This window comes from Eschscholzia californica, unplaced genomic scaffold (assembly GCF_041429995.1).
Source record: "Eschscholzia californica isolate CP2 unplaced genomic scaffold, dmEscCali1.0.p SCAF_4, whole genome shotgun sequence".
Taxonomy (NCBI): Eukaryota; Viridiplantae; Streptophyta; class Magnoliopsida; order Ranunculales; family Papaveraceae; genus Eschscholzia; species Eschscholzia californica.
In genome coordinates this window covers 14,953,192-14,976,457 of record NW_028238461.1, presented here as the reverse complement: position 1 = coordinate 14,976,457, position 23,266 = coordinate 14,953,192, and the positions used below count along the sequence as shown (strand labels likewise).

At 37.2% G+C, this 23,266-nt stretch overlaps 2 protein-coding genes and 2 non-coding genes across 4 annotated transcripts; all 4 read right to left on the bottom strand.

Annotated features, from left to right (window-relative positions):
* Window positions 1-1,744: 1,744 nt before the first annotated feature.
* Window positions 1,745-4,448, bottom strand: LOC147543067 (putative arabinosyltransferase ARAD1). The gene is made up of 2 exons (XM_086637475.1): window positions 2,745-4,448; window positions 1,745-2,587 (listed from the first exon to the last, which is right to left on the bottom strand). The coding sequence occupies exons 1-2, from the start codon at window positions 3,669-3,671 to the stop codon at window positions 2,063-2,065; spliced, it is 1,452 nt and encodes a 483-aa protein (XP_086493601.1). The 5' UTR covers window positions 3,672-4,448; the 3' UTR covers window positions 1,745-2,062.
* A 6,985-nt stretch (window positions 4,449-11,433) lies between these two features.
* LOC147543066 (U2 spliceosomal RNA) lies at window positions 11,434-11,630 on the bottom strand. Its single transcript, XR_015224475.1, has one exon. It is a non-coding gene; the product is annotated as a U2 spliceosomal RNA (small nuclear RNA).
* A 463-nt stretch (window positions 11,631-12,093) lies between these two features.
* On the bottom strand, window positions 12,094-12,253 carry LOC147543065 (U1 spliceosomal RNA). Its single transcript, XR_015224427.1, has one exon. It is a non-coding gene; the product is annotated as a U1 spliceosomal RNA (small nuclear RNA).
* A 754-nt stretch (window positions 12,254-13,007) lies between these two features.
* On the bottom strand, window positions 13,008-14,753 carry LOC147543064 (gibberellin-regulated protein 6-like). Its single transcript, XM_086635369.1, has 4 exons — window positions 14,679-14,753; window positions 14,404-14,418; window positions 14,269-14,305; window positions 13,008-13,503 (listed from the first exon to the last, which is right to left on the bottom strand). Exons 1-4 carry the CDS (start codon window positions 14,751-14,753, stop codon window positions 13,322-13,324), a joined length of 309 nt encoding a protein of 102 aa, XP_086491495.1. The 3' UTR covers window positions 13,008-13,321.
* Window positions 14,754-23,266: the final 8,513 nt, after the last annotated feature.

The following is a 23,266-nucleotide window of genomic DNA, read 5'->3' as shown; positions in this document are numbered from 1 at the left end:
TAAAAACAGAGAAGAAAAAGTAAAAGAAGATCTAGTAAGAGAGAATTATGGAGAAGCCTTGTGGTGGGTCTTTCTTTGGAACTTTGAATAGATGAGGGTTTAGGGCTTATCAATTCAAAGAGAGAAAAAAAAAAAGCATAAAGAACAACAATTTAGCACAAGGAAACATGAAGTGTTTTTTTTTTTTTTGTTCTCTTTGGGCATGGATATAAGAGCTTGGAATTCCTAAAGAGATCACTGCACAATATGGGCATAAAGCATGGCTTTGTTTTTTTCCTCTACATTTTATATTTTTATTACTTATATGTATAACTTGATTCCACCCTCTTCAATATTCTATCTACCCTTTTTTATAGAACACACAATAGCCTTGGTTTCATAGATTCCATTTTTAGCTACCATAGAGTATATATATACCCAAGAGCTTTCAACATTAAAAAAAAAAAGTATATGCAAGAATTCAACAATACTATTGATAGCCCAACATTACCATAAGATTCTAAATAAGTTATTGGTCTTTAGGGCTTAAAACCAAGTTGGAGAAATTGGTAGGCCTTATCGTGATGTACTTTTTGTATTATGTTTATTAGTACGCCTTAAGTCGTGGTTGCAGTTTTATTAAACTAGTTTCGTAGAATAAATCAACCAGTAATATTCATGATCCATATTATATGTTTATTAGTCTAGAAACTGGTATTATGTGTATTCTCCATAGAAGATCAAAGTTCAAATCTTACTGTATAATAAACCGGGTATACAGAACCAAAGCATGTACAGGTGGCCGATTGGAGTAGTCCAGGAGACCGGATTGGTCATTAGTAGTAGTAAACAAAAGCAAAGACAAATGATAGAGATTTAGGGAGCAACACAAAAAGATACTTAGCTTCCCTAGGCTGCTGTCTCATCTCTCTCTCTCTCTTTCTCTCTATAAGTGTCAGACAATTCTTAAACAGCCTTAAATTGCTTGGAATTACAAGCTTATGATTGAGATGAATCTAACAACTTCCCTTTAGGTGGCTCTGGGTCCCTCCTTGATTTCCTATTTTGAACATCCAAAATCCCCATAAGAAGCAACTCAAACTCAAAAACTCATCATATCTACTGAAATTTTGTCCATAAAGAGTAGAAGAATTAGTGTGTTGTAAATCTACTTACTCTCTAAAAACACCATACTTCTTGTCTATTGAGATTTTAGAAATCATGGGGTTTTGTACTTATAGAGTGTTTATTCTTCTTCTTGTTTGTTTTGGGTACTTAGTTTTTTTTCAAGCAGAACAAACTTTTGCCATTAGAAACATGGACTTTGTCCTTCAACAAGATCAAGTACACCCGAAGAATGCACGTGAACTTGACGGTGTAAGTATCGATGATTTGAAGACAAAGAAAAACTCTGCAAATATGTCGTCGAAGTTTGATCCTTATAAGTCTAGCAAACGAAATTTTCGAAGAGGTTCAGACCCCATTCATAATAGAAGTTGAATTTTTTAAGCATAAAAGAAAGGCAAGGTAAGTCAAGTAGAAGAACTTTCTTGGGGTTTTCCTCCATCTTGAGCATTAGAAGTTTTTGTTATAGAGAGAGAGAGATGCCCCATTCAACCTAATTGATGTCTAAGATTGTGGGGATGAGATCCTTATAAGAATAGACAGAAATAGCAGCTTAAAGATACAAATTACAGGGTTTTATTTTGTTGGAAGAAGATTAGAGGAGGTGTTTGAATTAGTTGTTCTAGTTCTTGCAAAATATAGCAAAATTCTATCAGCTTTTACAATTTTATTCATATATAATACATAAGAGTGTCATTGATTAATGTCGAATAGATTTCACTTTTTTTTTCCTTTTGGTGTTCATTTTATTTCCTTCTGTCTTCGCCCGAATCTAACATGCTTTAACAACATTAAAGTATAATGAGTTTAAACCACAAAGCATAATGAAACAGAGGAAAACTTTTTCAGATTCAAATTCAAAGGAATAGAAAACTTGTATAAATGGCATTTGATGCACAATATCTTTACATTCTTAACTCTCTAAAGAACTCCAGAGGGTAACCCGATCTTCGAGTTTTCAGATTGTCGAAGTCTTCCTCATTATCTTATATCTTCGAAATCTATTCTCTTTGAGTCTGAATTGAGCTGAATGTACCTTACGTGCAATTGCACCCCAGATCATCTCAACAGCATCGCCTGGCAGAGACGGGTACCTATACTCAAAATGAGGAGCTACTTCTTTTAACCTCTTCCACATTTTCGTCCAATTTTTAGGACGAATCTTTCTTAGTAGATTGACTAAGTATCCTTTCTTTATAGCGTCAGATGATCGAATGAAGATACAGAACTCTGAATAATCTAGGACGTCTTCGAAAGGGAGCTCAATTTCGTCGCTGATGATTACTGGAACACAATGGCTGACAATGGCATCAAATAGGCGGTTAGAGGAAGGAGTATCACCGGCGATATTAAGGCAGAATTTAGAGTCTGCCATTCCTTTACTTGCTTGATGAATCCCATTTCCACGAACCGTACCAAACATAAAGTGTACATCTTTCTCGTCTTTGAGTAGATAATAAAGTTCTTGTCGAATAACTCCTCCCTGAAAATAAATATCAAATAGAAGATTTAGAACTTATAAGACTAATCTTACGAACTTCGATCTTTAGGGGAGGAAGGTAGTTGATCTCATATTTTAAGCCGATTGGATGGCACTAGAGCATAACATAAAGGAGAAAAAATGGACAAGACCCACTTACATCCTTCCTATAAATTGCTCCTTGAAAATATGCCAAGATCGGTCGTTTTTCATATGGAGCCGATTCATCAACACCGATTGTTCTTACAACGTGCTTGTACGGAGCTATTATATCTTTTTCTATGTTTGCTATCCCAACCGGGTACCGTCCAAAATCTGCAAGCACAAACATTGCAGATCCTAGCTTTTTTCTAGCACTCAACATGCTATTTGGGTGGTGAGCTACAATTATATGATCCTTCCCACCCTTTCTCTTCCATTCGTCTTGGCTCATTAAAAACTCGATTAGTCTATCCTGCAATATCCGATCCATACTAACTTTATGTTTCCTCCGATGTAACTTATTAGAGTGTCTGTTGTAACTCAGCGATGAGAAAAACGGGACAAATATCACATCGGCCAAACTTGAGTTACTCACTCGAACTGCACAACAAGGTCTTACCACACCTAGAGGGTTCGATGAAAGAAGATCCAGAGTGAGCCAATACTCAATACTGTGTTGCAAATTTAATCCACCTGGGTAAGATGGGATCCGGCCGAGATTGCTAATATTAGGCCATACTCGATAGCCTTCTCCTTTCCATCCCAACAACCCAAAGTGGAATTCAGGTGGCAAATCATACATAAACACCTTAAGAAGAGAGTTATTTGGGTTACTGATATTACCAATTCGAGAAGGCAGACACGAGTTATTATGACTTTTATTATTCGAACTATTCCTATTCGGTTTGAAGTGAACCAATGAGCTATTATTAACAAGTATAAAACTGTAAACAGATTTAGACATTAATGAACTACCAGTTGATTGAAGAAGGAAAACAGAAGATAGGATTAAAACAAAGATGGAGACAGTAATTAGGTAGGAAAGAAGTTTTGAGGGTTGCTTACTCTTCTCTGACATGAATGAAATATAGTAATTTGATGTCATGGATGAATCAATTCAATGTGATTTGCCACCAAATTAAGAGGTTTTAGCTCATACCCATATTCAAAATTCTCCTCATTATGGAAATATGAATCCTGTTTTTCAGAATGGAATCTCAAAACCACTAACCTTAAAAAATTCTATAATTTCAAAGAATCTCCTTTCTTTGATGAGCCATACAAAATTACCTAAAATTTTGACCTAGATATATAATGAAACCCACAAGCTTCATTAACTCAATAAAAGTAAACCTTTTCCTTACCTAGGTTTAGAGCCTTAGAGGTTTTCTTTATTTCTTGGACTTGGATGATGGTAGAGATTGAGAGCTGCTTCAATAGTGAAAGGGTTTAAAGGAGATTCATTAGCTTCTCAAATTCCTTTAGAGTAATGATTTCATGTTAAAATAGAATTGTTTTTAATTTTGTTCTTAAAAGGATATAAACTTCAAAGTTGATGAAGAAGTACTCTACTTAAGAATTAAATTAATAGTTTATTTAGGGAAGCTAGTATTAGTCAATGAACTACCACATATAATTTATTAGCGAGGAGTAGATTGAAATGAAGATGGGAAAAATAGAAAACCCATGAACACTTGAGAGAGTAGTAAGTAGGTTTCAAAGACAAATCGCATGGGAAGTTTGGAATTTTGTGATTTATAATGCCACCATCATTCCATGTGTATTTGGAAGACAATCTTCATTGTCCAAACACTCCAAACTGGTTAAGGAAACATCCATTTAAAAGCTCATTCAATGGACAAAATTGTCAAACTCTCCTACCATTAATAAAAATTATTTATCTTGACGAAACAATATTTTAATTCCAGTTTAAAACAGACATTGGAGATCTATGACTATCCTTGTTATTGTAGAAATTCATGATAATATGATAATTGGAGATAGATGAACATAAATAAAGGACACCATTTTTAACGAGGTTCAGTCGGACATTCACGACCTACATGCTACATACTTTATTAGCCACAATTGTGGTGATTCGTTACAATGATTGATTATGAATGATTTAATCCTTGGAACCCTTTCTTATTTATAGGGAAATTAAGGGTCAGGGTTTCCTAGTTTCTCCTAACTAAACTAAGAAACAATATAAAATATATCTAATAATAATATTAGATATATTACAAGAAATATTCTAAATATATGAAACTGAATATTCTTGATCTTCACATATCTTCAAATATCTTGGAATAGTCTTGATCGTCGGATCTCCTCATCTCGATTCGTCTCTTATATCACGTGTTTACACACGTATCTCAACACTTATCTTGTAAGCCAATTGGCGGCAGACGTAGCCAACATGTTTTCTTGCTCACGTGGCTAATAAATTTAGGCATTGGCTTCGTTTCATAATAAAATAAATTTTGGTTCCAGTTAGTCGGACCTACTGTTCTGTCGATAATAAACCTAATTTTCACTATGAATGAATGGAAAAATTGTAGAGTTTTTCCAGAGGGTTTTAGCATTTCTAACTCATTAACACCCTAACACTTAGCCACCTCCAACTCCACACGTCAAAACTCGAAAATACGATTTACACCGTTATTGATAAAAAACACTTTATAAAACTAGGATCGGCCGGGATCACTAGAACAGTTTCTCATGTCACAAATTGGACAAACATTGACTTATATTCAAGATATTTTCAACACAGTAATTCTACAAAGTTCGTAATTTTCTGATACCTATTGTCATATTTGGGAATAAACAAACTCCGATTATTTACATGTAACTTCAAGTTGTACCTGTTAGAGTTCACTCCACTCGGCTAAACCGAGTGGATTAGGCTCACACAATTATAGTAATCCTAGTAGGATTAGGATTCCTATTACAACCAAGATTGATGTAGTTTAGATAAACACATACTTAGATATAGTTTTATTTTTCTTAAACTCTTCTTGTAAACCTATATAAAGGATTAGATCCATAATGTAAAACCATGTTATTGTGAATAAAGAAAAGGTATTTACCTATCTCTCTCTCTCTCTCTCACGATTAACACTTTGCTATCATCATCTTTGGTTCCAACCGAGAAGACTAGGATCAACTCTCGGGATTCAACCGAGTTCTCTAACCTTCTCTCTCGGTCTCACCCGATTATCTTCATCATCATCCTCTCGGTTTCACCCGAGAGGTCCTGCTGCTCCTCTCGGCTTCACCGAAGGATCAATCCTTCTTCATCTTCCTCGGCTCCATCCGAGTTGATTATCAAGAGGTACGTACCTCTTCACATGGTATAAGAGCTAGAATTCAAATTTTTTTTTTAAGAGATGACTATTCCCGAAACTTCGGAAACCTCTCAAGTTCATCACAACATCAATAGTGGGCCGTTTGATGTCCACCATTCGGATTCTCCCACTACTATTCTTATCACACCACTTCTAACCGGTGATAACTATCCCTCATGGTCACGAGGAATGACTAAAGCCTTAAGAGCTAAAGCTAAGTTAGGTTTTGTTGATGGAAGCATCGAAAAACCAACCGATCCTAATGAACTAGAACAATGGGGACGATGTAATGATCTCGTTTCTAGTTGGCTCATCAATTCCGTTGATCCACCTCTTCGATCATCCATCTTATATGATGAAACGGCCTCCGATATATGGCACAATCTCTATGATCGTTTCCATCAACGTAATGCTCCTAAAATTTTCCAATTAAAGAGAGCGATTTCTTGTCTTAGACAAGACAACTCCGATGTTTCTACATATTTCACCAACCTCAAGGCTCTTCAAGACGAACTAAATTCCTTGATTCTAACCGAGCCTTGTACATGTGGACATGGTCGTTCCTTACTTGAAAGAACAAATCAAGATAGGGCCATGGAATTTCTTCAAGGACTTAACGATAGATTTTCATCTATTCGGAGTCAAATTTTATTGATTGAACCTTTTCCTTCGATTCTTAGAATCCATTCACTTATTAAACAAGAAGAGGTTCAACAAAACTTAGTCACTCCTATGAGTATTGACTCCAACAACTCGGCCCTTGCCGTTGGAAACAATGAGTTTAATCAAACTCGTTTTAATGGAACCGAGAGACAACGTACAAAACGTCCTCGTCCCTTTTGTGAAAATTGCAAAATCCATGGTCACGATGTTTCCTCTTGTTACAAGATACATGGGTATCCACCCAACTATGGTCAAAGAGGACGAAACCATACACGACAAGAGACCATCAATCTCTCGGTTTCTGACAAAACCGGCCAGGGGGTGCCTTCAGCAACATCCTTCACTAATGAACAATACCAAGGCATATTGGCACTCCTTGACCGCAATAGGCAACCGTCCACAACCAATTCTCAAGGCAACACCAACAAGGACCCTCTAATCAACCTTACCGGTAAGTATTACTCTTCTTTTCATCCTCCTTGGGTCATTGACTCGGGAGCCGCCAAGCATATTTGTTCGAATATATCTCGATTCTCCTCTTATTCCCTTGCACCACCGGATTTATACGTCCGTTTACCGGACGGTTCACGGGTAAAGGTTGAACATATTGGTATTGTCTATTTTTCAAATAGATTTTATCTTGAAGATGTTTTTCACATTCCATCTTTTCAATTTAATCTTATCTCTATTTCTCAAATCTCTAAATCACTTCGTTGTACCGTCTTATTTGACCGGAATTTGTGTCTTTTTCAGGACCGAACAACGAAGACGGAGATTGGGCATGGTAGCCTTCATGATGATCTTTATTTCCTTCGCACGGAGCGTCCAATTTTTTCAATTTCTAGTCTTACTAAAGATAGTTCTAGTAATGAGTCTTTTATTTTATGGCATTGGCGTTTAGGCCATCCATCTTTTAGTCGTTTTCAATATTTCCATTCCAAACTTCCTTGTTTGAATTTTAAATATTTATCTAATAAAGTACCGTGCGATGTTTGTCCACTTTCTAAGCAATGTCGTTTACCTTTTCCAACTAGTACCACTTCTTCTTCTCACATATTTGAGTTGGTACATGCGGATTTGTGGGGACCTTTTCCGGTTCCATCCACCTCCGGGTGTCGATATTTTCTCACCCTTGTAGACGATTATTCACGTTGTACTTGGATATTTCTTTTGGATTCTAAGTCCGATTCAAATAGGACAATTATGAATTTCTTTACCTATGTCTCCACACAATTTAATTGTAAAATAAAAAAATTTCGATCGGACAATGGAACCGAATTTATCAATTCCTCTCTACAAAGTTGGTTTGTTGAACAAGGGGTTACCCACCAACGTAGTTGTACTTATACACCCCAACAAAACGGGGTAGTTGAACGTAAACATCGCCACATCCTTGAAGTGGCACGTTCATTACGACTCCAAGCTCATCTTCCTCTCTCTTTTTGGGGAGAATGTGTTCTCACCGCGGTTTATTTAATCAATAAATTACCGACACCCATTCTCAATGGAAAATCACCCCATGAAATCCTCATGGGTGTTGCTCCTAACCTTTCACATCTACGTGTCTTTGGATGTCTTTGCTATGCTCGAATTCCTTTGGTTAAAACCAAGTTGGACGCCCGCTCTTCCGCCGGTATATTCCTTGGATATCCCAATGGACAAAAGGGTTATCGTGTTTACGATATCTCCACACGACGAATATTTGTTTCTAGAGACGTCACGTTCGTTGAAAACAAATTTCCAATGTCTCCCTCATACTCTTCGGCAACACCGAACCACTCCGATCCGGAACCATTCCTTTCCATCGAAGATGATGACACCTTCGACTTCCCAACGACTGGCAAGACCTCCACTGTTTCGGCATCACACAGCAGCACCATCACCGATGGAGCTGCTGTTCCAGACGTCCAGCAGACCACCGATGGAGCTGCTGTTCGGCAGATTGTCGATTCAGGGGTGCCTTCAGACACCCCTGCTGGACCGGGTTCCATTCCCGGTCCATTACACCAGGCACCATCGCCCGAGGTGCCTTCAGCGGCCGCTAGTGACACTCCCCATTCTGGAGCGTCTCCAGCAGCCATGGACAGACCTATACCCGACGTTCACTCGACGGACCCAACACCGCCCGAGGATAATTCCGACCAGATGGTTGAGATTTCCGGCCGTCCATCACGACTGCGCCGACCACCGTCCCACTTGAAAGATTATGTGTGTTCCAACACAAGTTCCGTCAAGTACCCACTTGAAAACTACTTCTCCATTAATTCATTCTCCACATCTCATCAACAATTCCTCTCCTCTGTATTGTCTACTACCGAGCCTACCTCCTTCACTCAAGCAATGAAATCGTCTCATTGGAAGGAGGCTATGGCCAAGGAAATCTCCGCTTTGGAAGAAAACAAGACATGGTCCATCACTGATCTACCACCCGGCAAGCGACCTATTGGTTGCAAATGGGTATACAAAATTAAATTCAATTCCGATGGTTCCATCGAACGCTATAAAGCTCGTCTTGTAGCTAAAGGTTACACCCAAATCGAGGGACTCGACTATAACGATACTTTTGCCCCAGTTGCAAAACTCGTTACTGTCCGTGTTCTATTATCTATTGCCGCCATTAAAGGGTGGAATCTCCATCAATTGGATGTCAATAACGCCTTTCTTCAAGGCGATCTCCATGAAGAAGTCTACATGAAACTCCCTCCCGGTTTTTCATCTCAGGGGGAGTCTAAAGTATGTCGTCTTCATAAGTCCTTATACGGTCTTAAACAGGCCTCCCGTCAATGGTTTTCAAAGTTCTCCTCCGTTCTTATTGAACGGGGTTTTTCTCAGTCTAAAAGCGACTATTCTCTCTTCACTTTCCGTTCTCACTCCACTCAAATCTTTGTTCTCGTCTACGTAGACGACATAATTATCACGGGAAATAATGATCATGCTATCTCCCAGTTGAAAATATTTTTGAATAAAGCCTTTTCACTCAAAGATCTGGGTCGTCTGCAGTACTTCCTTGGTATCGAAGTATCTCGCTCATCACAAGGCATTTTTCTATGTCAAAGGAAATATGCTCTTGATATTTTAAAAGATTCTGGACTCACCGCTGCACGTCCTTCTGAGTTTCCCATGGAACAAAAATTACGTCTCAGTCCCACCGATGGTACACCTTTACCAGATCCGTCAGTGTACCGTCGTCTCATAGGCAGACTACTTTACTTAACGGTTACACGGCCGGATATCACTTTCGCCGTAAATAACCTGAGCCAATTCATGCAAACACCTAGCCAAGTACACTTAGACGCAGCTCATCGTGTTCTACGATACTTGAAGGGTACTCTTGATAAAGGAGTCTTCTTATCCGCAGACAGCTCTCTCCACATTACAGGATACTGTGATTCGGATTGGGCTGGCTGCCCTTCAACCCGTAGATCAACTACTGGATATTTTACAATGATGGGTGATAGTCCACTCTCTTGGAAATCAAAGAAACAACCAACGGTTGCTAAATCATCTGCAGAAGCAGAATATCGAGCTTTGGCCATTCTCACCTGTGAACTACAATGGCTCAAGTATTTATTACTTGATTTTGGAATTGATCACACAGACCCGATGACAGTTTACTGTGACAATCGGGCTGCACTCCATATCGCTGATAACCCCGTTTTCCACGAACGTACGAAACATATTGAAATAGATTGCCACATCGTTCGTGAGAAGATCAAAGACAACGTCATTGCCACTCGCTTCACCACTTCAGACAACCAGTTAGCGGATATCTTCACCAAACCACTTGGAGCAGAACCGTTCAAGAACATTATTGGCAAGTTAGGCGTTACTTCCATTCCCGCTCTAACTTGAGGGGGAGTGTTAGAGTTCACTCCACTCGGCTAAACCGAGTGGATTAGGCTCACACAATTATAGTAATCCTGGTAGGATTAGGATTCCTATTACAACCAAGATTGATGTAGTTTAGATAAACACATACTTAGATATAGTTTTATTTTTCTTAAACTCTTCTTGTAAACCTATATAAAGGATTAGATCCATAATGTAAAACCATGTTATTGTGAATAAAGAAAAGGTATTTACCTATCTCTCTCTCTCTCTCACGATTAACACTTTGCTATCATCATCTTTGGTTCCAACCGAGAAGACTAGGATCAACTCTCGGGATTCAACCGAGTTCTCTAACCTTCTCTCTCGGTCTCACCCGATTATCTTCATCATCATCCTCTCGGTTTCACCCGAGAGGTCCTGCTGCTCCTCTCGGCTTCACCGAAGGATCAATCCTTCTTCATCTTCCTCGGCTCCATCCGAGTTGATTATCAAGAGGTACGTACCTCTTCACAGTACCTCAGTATATACTGTACATATGGAACTTTTCAACTTCAAATGCCTTAATCTTTCAATTAATATATATTTATTTATATAGACAATAATTGTCGTCAAGCCAGATCCTTAGTGTGAGAACTCAGCCAGATACAATGGTTAATAATCGATAACTAGACGCAAACTTCCTGAACCTTGTGGAGTTACTATACCAGATTTTTGGAATAAGCTTCTTATTTTTCGAGTTTCGATCATGGCCACAGACCCATGGAGAAATAATGAGAAAATAAGAAACACTCGTGAAACTGTAGATATACTAAGTTCGAGATTGTAAACGAAGGAGGATTCCAAGCCAATCAAAATGCGTCAACAAAAGGCTTCTGCATACCTAGTTCTATTCAGTGTACAAAAGGTAACCTGAATAGTCCGACTGGACTAACTTCACCCCTTTAGGTCAAGTGTACAAATCATTCCACAGAAGCTGAAACATATGCTTTTAGTATTTGATAAAGAAGAATTGGGTTTTAGATTTGGAAGGGGTGCGCCTGGCCCGTGCAATAGTGCAACACATAGGCGACGCTTGAGGACCCCAATGGCAAGCCATTGTGATGGGACCTCCCCCAAAGAAAAATTAATTTAATATCGTGTGAACCAATGGTTCACATATCAGATATTAAACTGATAAGAACAGATACTACACTTGATCTTAGCCAAAAGGCCGAGAAAGGTATGCTTTCTACACTATCTCTTTTGTGTTTTTGTAGTAGTTTTTCACTTCCTTGCTTGCTTAAACCCATCTATGTGGGACTATATTTCAACCCGCTCTTTATATGCTTATTGATTGATTCAATTAATTTCCAAAAAAGACTTTCATCTAGGGACTATTTTTCTTAAGCTAGAGGATACGGATAGACCGCTAAAACGTAACAGAATACATCAATTCAGTTCGCTTGATTCATGAAGAACAACCAGTTCGCTAGATTCATGAAGAACAGCATACGAACAGACTGCAATTTGTTGTGAAAACACGGAATGAAGATTGTGAGTTTGTTCAATCAGAGTGATCGCAATTGTTGTGAAACACAAAAAGAAGCTAGGGAGTTTGTTCCATATGGAATTGTTGTCAAAGCACAAAAGTAGATAGATTATATGTATAAAATTCAAACACAAAAACAACATTAAACTTAAAATTGGCAGGGGCCGCGCGAACGCGTACCCCCTCTATAACAAATTATGACGTAGACTCCACCACTTGGGTAGATCTTAGGCGAGTGCCCCTCCTAAGTGCAATGGAGGTCACTAACCTAGGCCATGGTCCTTCTTGATCAACCATTGACCCCGTCCAGGTAAGTATGTTTTAAAGTCACTCGTTCACCTTATCTTGTACAAAGACTCTACATAGCTTTCTCTTTCACTTGTGGATGTGGGACTATAAGTTCTGGAAATAGCACAACAACTTAATCAATTTTCACTTACTAGAACTCAATGCTGGCCCAAGTAGCTTGAAGTGCAGCTCTATAACAACCCAAAATAACTATACATATATCCCATGATTTCATCTGTTCCATCCCTAATGCAAAAACAAATGAGTTTAGCAAAATCCTCAAGCATACATTCTCATGATTTCAATGCCTATCAACATCGAGCACTAGATTTCATCTTCTCCGATATCAATCAAAACTATTGTAAAAGCGTGCACAATGCATATTTTGATCACAAAAGATGATGGATTTTAAAAAGAAACTCTGAAAATCCTATGTGAGTGTTGCATTTGAGATGCTCTAAGGGTTAACAAGCAATCAAATTTATTCTTGAGCTAAAAAATAAACGTGTCAATCTTGATTGACAAAGTCTTTATGCCCCAAGGACTTTTCTTTATGCCTCAAAACCGCAACCTTTATTAAAGTACTCTGAACCATAACCGTTTGAAAGCTTTGAAAGTTCAAGTAATCAATACAAATATCATAGGTAAACTTATGAGATGATGTTGCATTATTAGCACTGAATTTAGGTACACAAATGGTTAGGTTAATATAAATACACGGCTTCTTCTCAAATAAGAAAATTTACCCAAAAATTTGAGCAGAAGTGATCAAAGCAAGAGTTCATTGGATTAAAGAGATAAAATTTAACATTAAAATTCAAAAAAGAAATCCATTTAGAGCCATTCACATATTTGGGTATATTACGAAACAAACAATAATACCCAATGTAGGAGTGACGGATTTAGTTACATGAAAAGAGAAAAATCAGAAAACAAAAAACAAGAATCACAATAACAATAAGAGGTTGATCGATAAACAATGATACAACCCGATAATAACTTGAAAAAGCAAACAATTAATTTTTCTTACTAACAAGTACCAACTAACTAGCACAAATTATAGTAGTAATAAATCAACTATGAATGTGGGACTAAAAATCAAGGGCATTTTGGCCTGCCTTGTTGGGTCTTCCAGTTGTTGTAGCAAGGGCATACAGCTTTGTTACCATAGTAGCCTGGAGGAACGCACAGGCAAGTTTTGCAACAATATTGGCAGAAGAACATGCATGGCTTCTTGTGTGATGTCTTGCTACACCTTTTTAAACAACGCCCATAACATTCTGCACATTTACATTTCTTTCATCACTTCTCTTTTCGTGATACTTTTTTTAGTCCTTGCTAAAGGCAGCCAGTCGAATGACCCTCTACTATTTGACCTTCTAAAACACTATACTGACTACATTTTACGGCCCTCTTTACTTAATTTTATGACAATTGGAAGAGTAGTTAAAGTTTTTGTGAAAATATTAAGAAAAATCCGAAGGCAAATAGCCTCGGGCTGGGCCATGATATTTGCTCCACTGGTCGGCCTGTTCCGAAACGTAGGCCGTTGTGGGCCTTTGTTAGATGGCTGATCCATTTGACATCACTACTCTCTCTATAATCGATTGAAACCCAGGGTTTCAGTGGATTTGGCTCTCCCTCTACCTAGGATCAACGTAAACCATAGGGTTTTAGTCTATCATAGGGAGAAAGATTGGAGATAGTGGTGGTGGCGGTGGAGGAGATGGAGTTCTTTTTTTAGAGGTTGTCGACGACGGTCTTCAGTGTTAAATCTAGGTACTAAGAGATTGGTCGGGTCAATGTTCATTCAACCAACTCAAAGTAACCACCTGCTCGTTAAGAGCCATTCTGTCAGGCGCTGATAATGACTCCCTATTTCCTTGTGTCAAAATTGAGTATTTTTATTATATTGAAATTCATAATTCACTTCGATATCATATCCTCATTGCAACTATTCGACTAGATCGTGCTTTGTCCTATGTATTAGGACATATTCTCCACCACTTAACAAAAGAAAAAGAGTAAGTAGAATGAAAACTTACGGGAGGGTTTTACACTTCCTGGTCCATAGTACCGTTTCTGTTCATATTCAATTATTAAAAATAATGTCAAATTATAATCCTTTTAAATGAAAACTTTAGGTAAAAAAAATTGTGAAAATTATAGAGAAAACATACCTTCTTGGCCAACACCTGCATATATAATAAAGGAAAAATATTAGGAAAAAACATATAATGAAATCATCAAATGAATCTTGTATATTAGTGTTCATAGTTAGGACTAGTTAACTATTGACTTATAAAGTGGGTATCGATCGTCATATCCAGCATTCACTCGTCCGACTGGATCTCATAAGATCAACACCCATCCGAAACCAACAAATACTTATTTTTTAGACGAACGAGACAATGTATAAGTTCTTGAAAGAAAAAAAAAAACAGGTTAGCATTACCTGAGTGGATTCGAGCATAGAAATGGCCAAGAGAGCCAAAAGAAGGAGAGCTACTATCTTTGCCATTGAAGCCATTTCTTGAGGAAAAAAAAACACTTTCAAGTAGGAGAAACACAAGAAGGAAAAACTTTTGTATTGGTTGAGAATTATTTGGATATTTACTCGACTATAAATACAACATTTCTTGTGACTGTCCCACTAAATTATATAATAATAATTATTATTTTAGTATTACATTATTTAAATATTTAGTTGACTTCCCAAAAACTTAAAAAATCACAAACCGTCTCATATTCTTATTTTTTGTGCATTTACTCCCCATGTTAGTCCCTAGTATTCCGTAACTTGACGACGTTAGTACTATAACATTTATTTAAGAATCGTCAACCAATAAAAAAACGCGTGTTGTACACCCACTGTGGGTGTAACGGGCACAGGTAACGGAGAAATCGGTAACTCACGGCGCTAATATCGGGAAACCCCTTGACTTAAACCAGGTGACTAGTTCTGAATCAGACAAAATTCCGCACGGCCCGCTGGATAGTGGGTTGTGGGTCCCGCTTTTTCCTATTAAACCGTACTACGTACCGGAATTACCACTTATCCGTGATTATCTCTTCTTAATACGTACACTAAAAAATCCTCTTTAGCTCACTTATGACATTCAACAGTTATTTCAGTTATTCTGATAGCATCTCGAAGAATGTGAGGAAAAATATCTTTAAAGGGACATAACCGTAGATTAATGTTTGACCGTCAAAGTTTACATTAATGGTGATTTTTTTATCTCCTAATCCCGACTTACCTCTTTAAAGGTAGACTTGATGAAATATCAGACAGAGTAATGATGCTAAACAAGAAAAATTAGGCGGACTCTGAAAAGAAATCATATATGATTCATTGGTTTGTCGTGTTTCGTTATTTAGTGATCGGAATCATCGAAACTGTGAATCGTGACAAAGCACATAAGATCTCTGCTTAAAGTCTACGTCGATTTCTTCTTATTCTCTAGCATTTTCAACTCAATTAATGTACCCTAGGGGCTAGGGCTGTATATATCCGACAATTAGTTTAAAATTTCCAGTATTCAAAACTGTCCAAGCCCGCCAAACTGTTCGGGTTTATTGAGTATCAGGCGGTCGTGTCTCGGGTTTTTAGTATGAAAATACATTTAATATCTAAGAATTTGTTAGTCTCTTTTATACATCCTTTTACCCGCTCACCACAATATTTTGTCAATTTGTTCACCACCGCCCAACACATTACGTCCACAGTTCACCACCATAAGAGTTTTTATATAATTGGAAATACAAGAATTAGAAACCTTTATATATATTTTCTTCTTACTTGGTAGTCATATTCTTTTTTTTTTTTTAACTATTGGTAGTCATATTCTCTACTACACATCAAACATTGTCTTTATTTCCCTAATGGCCCCCTACTTTGTGACCAGCTTCCCGCGTGGCCCCCTACTTTACAAGAAATACCCATATGGCCCCCTAAAACCGTTAACTTTAACTTTCCGTCACTCTCTCTCCTCCATCTCTTTTTCTCTCTCTGCCATGTCACGCCACCTCATCTGTTAGGCCACCTCATCACCATCTCCGGCAGAAGTTGCCGGCCGGCCAAATTTCCGGCCGGCGACCTTCAAACTAAAAAAAAAAAAAAATTTTTTTTTTTTTTCTCTCTCTTCCTCTCTCTCTCTAAAATTACTCCGGCGAAGGGAGACCTTCGTCGGAGTGGTCTGTTCTTCAATGAACAGACCAAGGTCTGTTCTTGAAGAACAGATCTCGGTCTGTTCTTCAAGAACAGACCTGGTCTGTTCAGTGAAGAACAGACCTGGGTCTGTTCAGTGAAGAACAGACCTGGGTCTGTTCAGTGAAGAACAGACCTGGGTCTGTTCAGTGAAGAACAGACCTGGGTCTGTTCAGTGAAGAACAGACCTGGGTCTGTTCTTCACGAACAGACCGAGATCTGTTCGAGATCTGTTCTTCAAGAACAGACCGAGAACAGACCTCGGTCTGTTCATTGAAGAACAGACCACTCCGGCGAAGGTCTCCCTTCGCCGGAGTAATTTTAGAGAGAGAGAGGAAGAGAGAAAAATAAAATAAAATTTTTTTTTTTTAAGTTTGAAGGTCGCCGGCCGGAAAGTTGGCCGGCCGGCGACCTCTGCCGGAGATGGTGATGAGGTGGCCTAACAGATGAGGTGGCGTGACATGGCAGAGAGAGAAAAAGAGATGGAGGAGAGAGAGTGACGGAAAGTTAAAGTTAACGGTTTTAGGGGGCCATATGGGTATTTCTTGTAAAGTAGGGGGCCACGCGGGAAGCTGGTCACAAAGTAGGGGGCCATTAGGGAAATAACCCTAATTTTTATAACAAAAATAATAAGTCTTAAGGGGTAAACTCAATCACCAATTAGTATCTAGGGGGTAACGTCAAAAAACTTTTTAATAAACGTAGTGCACGATTAAAACAAAGATTTCAAATGGCCAACAGTAGAGCATCCATTACTTCTCTTCGAATGTATTATCCATCTTGGAGACGTTATCAATTCTTTCAGTTTGTTGGGAAAATGGAATTTACTTCAAGAACAGTCTTAAACAATGTAAGGATGAAATGGTCAACCGCAACTTAGATTTGTCCAGACTCAACTCAAATGCTATGGCTCAATGGACCGAAAGTTGCAAGACCCTATAATATCATCTACCCATCACTTTGGCGATGTTGTTTCAGACTACCAGATATGTCATATGTCTGCCTTCTTAATCTATCTCTCTATAAGCGTCTTCAGGCTTTAGTTATTATACTTAATAATTGTCTAGTGTTTATCATTTGTACCAGCCTTTATTTCATTGTTTTGTATTTTCTAATACATGTGAGTTGCCTCTTACAGGATTATCTCTGTTTGTCTTTGTTTTTGTGCTTCTCTACGTACTATGTGTGAGAATAGTCCCACATGGGAGAATGGGTAACTAGCAACCAAGAATATAAAGTATAGGTTCTCTCCACTCATTCGTTTTGAGTTGGATAACCACAAACTTACCACTATGAATGTCTTTTGACAAAAATAAAAATACTATAATGTACAAGCAATGGTAGCTGCTCCATAGTAATTAAAATGCTTGCAGTTTTTGCAAACTATCTGTGCATAAATGTGAAAAGAAAACATACTTATGTTAGAGGTGTGGTGGAATAAATGATGGCATGATTCCCATGTGAAGAAGATGTAGAAATTACTCAAACATAAAATGCAATTAAGTTAATTAAGGAATAAATATACAACCATGCATTAAGGGCGCCCAAAATGTCCCATGTGCTTTTGCATTGACCTCATATCTATAGTATAATATATAATAGTATAAGAGATGGTATAGTACATATTGTGGTAAATAGTTACGTGGGTGCAATCGTCACTGGCGCATGATACCAAAATATTCAATTGTTATTTTTCACAATAAAATTGGTCGAGTTGAGAGGAATCATAGGATAGATAGCTTCACAATTGATAATGAAATCAAGTTTTATAAGGACAGTAAATGATGAATAAGATAGGTATATCCCGTGCCCTAGGGCACGGACATTTGAGAGAGATTTTAATTAGGTATTATTTTATTCATGAAAGAGAGATTTTATTAGTTATTACAATTTTCTTTTTAACCCTAGGGTATATCCCGTGCCCTAGGGCACAGACACTTGTATCAATCGAATGTTACAAAATTTATTGTCATATTTTATTGAGAGAAAGATTTTTAGTAGTTATTATTTTATTGAGAGAGAGAAAGAGAGAGATATTTTAATTTCTTTCTTTAACCCTTGAAATTTTTTTTTTTTCGTAAATTAGTTATTTTATTTCTAAGAAGGAAAGGATTATTGTTTGTTAAATAGGTAACTTTATTTCTACGAAGGACTATATTTTAAATTTTGAGAAGGGCTTCCAGACAATATGCATAATTAAATAAGGATGTTTGTCACAGTCATCGTTTTCCCTTCTGTTTTATATAATAGATTATTTTATTGAGAGAGAGATATTTTAATTTCTTTTTTTAACCCTTGAAATTTATTTTGTTCCTTTTTTTCGTAAATTAGTTATTTTATTTCTAAGAAGGAAAGGATTATTGTTTGTTAAATAGGTAACTTTATTTCTACGAAGGACTATATTTTAAATTTTGAGAAGGGCTTCTAGACAATATGCATAAATAAGGATGTTTGTCCCAGTCATCGTTTTCCCTTCTGTTTTATATAATAGATATATATATATATATATATATATATATATATATATATATATATATATATATATATATATTTTAGGATAGGCGAACATTTTTCTTCTACGTTTTGTGGACTCAGAACCAAGTAAATACTAACAAAGGATATGTAACTACACTTTTTGTTATGTTGGATCGTTTTGTTAGAGCAAAATATTACATATGAGGTACTATTCATTGAAGTAAAATGGTCCTTGATTTGTTTGAGAAAAACAGTTGGAATAGTTTCTGCATTTACTTTTAATTCTTCCTTCAAATTTGTAATTACTAAACAATGATTCAATTCCGCATAGATTTATCTATTTAATTGCTTAGTTATACTTATATTATCAAATCGGACCAACTATATTTTCTTTTTCCAACTTATAAACTCGTAAAAAAGACTAATTAGAGACTAAATAGTTGAAATATTCCAGAAGAGATCGATAGTGTTAAGTCTCAGAAAACTATCTGGGTAAGAAAATGTAAGTGAATAAACTAGCAGTAGTTTTTTTTATTAAAATTTCTTGGGTTATTTCCCTAATGGCCCCCTACTTTGTGACCAGCTTCTCGCCTGGCCCCCTACTTTACGAGAAATACCCATATGACCCCCTATTTCCGTTAACTTTAACTTTCCGTCACTCTCTCTCCTCCATCTCTTTTTCTCTCTCTGCCATGTCACGCCACATCATCTGTTACGCCACTTCATCACCTTCTCCGACAAGGTCGCCGGCCGGCGACCTTCAAACTAAAAAAAAAAAAAAAAAAAAAATTTTTTTCTTTCTCTCCTCTCTCTCTAAGAACTCCGGCGAAGGAACCCTTCGCCGGAGTTCTTAGAGAGAGAAATTGTCTTCTCAATTGTTTTATTTATTTCTTCAATCGGCTGTGTCATTGTCTATCGATCGGCCTCTTATTGTTGTTCTTGAGATTTTCATTTTAGTTTCTGATCTTTCTTCGATGTAATGGCAAATCCTAGACTCCTACTTTGGGTATTGTAGTTTGTTTTGTTATATACCCAAATATGAAAGTGGCACTCAATGAATTCTCTTAATTTCTTATTCTAAGAAGCATTGCCTTCATCGAAAGATGGTCGTAATGAACTTATGGATTCAAGCTTGCAAAATCATTCTCTTAACAATAAAGGGCATTTGCCTATAAAATCTTCCTATGTATCATGTAATGTCCATAATGAACTACTAACAATATTAGTCATGCTCATTAAGATAGACAACTAGTTATCAGAAATTTATTTACTCAATTTCAATTAGCAATGGACTCTAGTAATACCTATAACGATTTACATTTTTTTAAATGGGTTAAATCCGTTTTAGCTACCAATTTGTGACTAACTAACCTTTTGGTCCCATAAGTGTCCGACGGCTCGATTTGGCCTCTAAGGGCAGAAAGAAATTCAACTTTTTCTGGAATTACTCTTGGGGTTCAAAATTGAATTAATTATATAAACTTCCAAAACATAAAAGCCACCTCATCTATCCATCTCTCCTCCATTTCATCACGTCTCTTCTCCACTTTATCACTCTCGCCACCTCATCAACTTCTCCGACGGAAGTCGTCGGTCAACCAAATTTCCTAGCGACCTCATTTCCTCTTGCTCTTCTGACGCAGCGGAAACCTCAGAAAAGAATTAGATTTATGTCTAAAACTTGTGCAGAAAAAGTTTTTAGATCTCCGCCTAAGACTTGTAAAACTTGAAACTAACAAGATTAAGCTAAAGACTTAATTTTATTGATCAAAACTTGATGAACTAAACAACTATCAAGTCCCATTTATATAGCAGTAGGGGTTTTCTAAATCTAAACAAACTCTAATAGAAAACTTCTAATAAATAAAATACGAATTTCCTAAGCCTATTCAAATTCTAATAACAACTTCTAAATAAATAAAATACTAAAATCTAAAACTTAGATAATTACATAAAAATATAAAACTAATAATTCTCTACTAAGAAAAATAGGAAATTACAAAAATAACTAAACCTAATGATATCTAAGATTCTTCGAAGATCTTCTGAAAAATCTCTCTGCATCAGTCTCCTCCATTTAAAAAAACTCCATCGAGTTTACTGATTGACTTAAATATACTCCTTTAATATACCATTTTCGTCAATTGTGCATAGGAACCACCAAACTTTCAGATTTGATTGAAGACTTTATTAGGTCACAAAGAATCTGTTGTCTATAATTGTAATGTGACTCAAACTCCCTTTTCACCCCAAAAATAAACTTATATAAATCATGAGTATAGAGATTGAAGCCTATGAACTTCGATGAAGACTTTCCAACGATAGTACTTAGCAATTTATGTGAAACAATTTGAGATTCACAAAATTCTGAAAACGGATTTACGTATGTTGGAACTTCATTTGGACTAAAGTCTAACTTGCGAATTTTCTCACCTTTGATTCAACTTCCTTTGACTCAACTTTCTAAACAACTTCAATTTCTTGAACAACTTCTTTGGAAACAAATCCCTCATCGTGTAAATTAATATTATGAGACTTTTTCGTGAACATAATAATGTCGGATTTTGTTTCATGAATAATATTATTTGAATTGTCTATGGTCACAACTCGTGGTGGTTTAACATTCTCTAAGTGAGTTATTTTTACCTTTTTTATATTTAAGCGAGGTTGTTATTCCCTTCGAAATCCAAAGTTCCCATAGCCCCGCTCCCGAGCTTCGATATTTTGGGCCAAGTTCTACACATCTTCAATAGTCCATACTCTAACTATCCCCACATTTTCTTGCAAACTAAATTTTAATCCGTTTAGAAAGTGATTTGCTACAATAACTTCATATTCTGTAATGTTTTCCATATTGTTTCTTTGGGCCAATCTTGAAAACTCCTCATAGTACTCACTCGTTGAACGCAACCCTTATCTACAGTTCTGGTATATCCTGAACAAGTGTTGTTGATAATTAGGAGGTAAGAACCTCTCCTTCAGGTTCTTTTTCATAGACGACCAACTCCAGGTGGGTGTCTTTCCTTGTCTCATTCTTAGACGTTGTAATTGATCTCACCAATCCGCGTCAATCCCGTTAAGTTTACAAGCAATAATTTTAAGGGTTAATTCCGTTTTGGCCCCCGATTTGTGACCAACTGGCCGTTTTGGCCCCCAATTGTGTCCGGCAGTTCGTTTTGGCCCAAAAAATTCCTAAATGGCCCCAAATTTTTTCAACCTCCCAATTTTACCCCCATGGCATTTCTGTAATTATCTTTTTTTTCTTTTTCTTTGTCCACCTCATCTAACAATCACCACATCACTCTGTCCACCTCACCCTTCTTCTCCGGCGAAAGGTGGTCGGCCGGAATAAAAAATTCCGGCCGGCCATCTTTACCAAAAAAAAAAAAAAAAATTTCTTCATCTTCTTCATTTCTCTCTCTTCTTCATCTCCTTCTTTCTCTCTCTTCTTCATCTCCTTCTTTCTCTCTCCTCTTCTTCTTTATCTCTCTTCTTCTTCTTTCTCTCTAACCCCTCTCTCTTCTTTCTACAACCAGGCCTTGAAGGTCTGGTTTCTACAACCAGACCTTCAAGGTCTGGTTCTCCGGCGAAGGGGCTCCGCCCCTTCGCCGGAGTTATAGAGAGAGAAGAGAGAGGGGTTAGAGAGAAATAGGAAGAAGAAAGAAAGAAGAGGAGAGAGAGAGAAGAGAGAGAAAGAAGGAGATGAAGAAGAGAGAGAAAGAAGGAGATGAAGAAGAGAGAGAAAGAAGGAGATGAAGAAGAGAGAGAAATGAAGAAGATGAAGAAATTTTTTTTTTTTTTTTGGTAAAGGTGGCCGGCCGGAATTTTTTATTCCGGCCGGCCACCTTTCGCCGGAGAAGAAGGGTGAGGTGGACAGAGTGATGTGGTGATTGTTAGATGAGGTGGACAAAGAAAAAGAAAAAAAAGATAATTACAGAAATGCCATGGGGGTAAAATTGGGAGGTTGAAAAAATTTGGGGCCATTTAGGAATTTTTTGGGGCCAAAACGAACTGCCGGACACAATTGAGGGCCAAAACGGCCAGTTGGTCACAAATCGGGGGCCAAAACGGAATTAACCCTAATTTTAATTATCTGCTCATTGAGAATAATAGTCGACATATTGACTTGTCATTCGACCTTATCTAACCAATCAATGAAGTCTTCTATAGGTAAATACCCATCAAAGATTGGTATCTGTTCATTGATCTCGTACTCATCATAGTTTCTATGTGAGTATACTTGAATTGAGAAATTAGTACCTTCATCTCCTGAATTGTTAACATAATGTTGAAACTGTTGCGTTCTTCCTTTTATAGGCAAATATCTATCGAAGATTGGTAATTCTGTCTTCATCTTG

Bases quoted from the DNA above. Each gene is read 5' to 3' on its own strand.
- LOC147543067 (XM_086637475.1), bottom strand. From the start codon at position 3,671: ATGACATCAAATTACTATATTTCATTCATGTCAGAGAAGAGTAAGCAA. The intron at 2,588-2,744 runs GTAAGTGGGTCT...ATTTATTTTCAG, and splicing joins GAGCAATTTATAGGAAGGAT to GGAGGAGTTATTCGACAAGA.
- LOC147543064 (XM_086635369.1), bottom strand. From the start codon at position 14,753: ATGGCTTCAATGGCAAAGATAGTAGCTCTCCTTCTTTTGGCTCTCTTG. The intron at 13,504-14,268 runs GTAAGTTTTCAT...GTAAATGTGCAG, and splicing joins AGGAAGTGTAAAACCCTCCC to AATGTTATGGGCGTTGTTTA.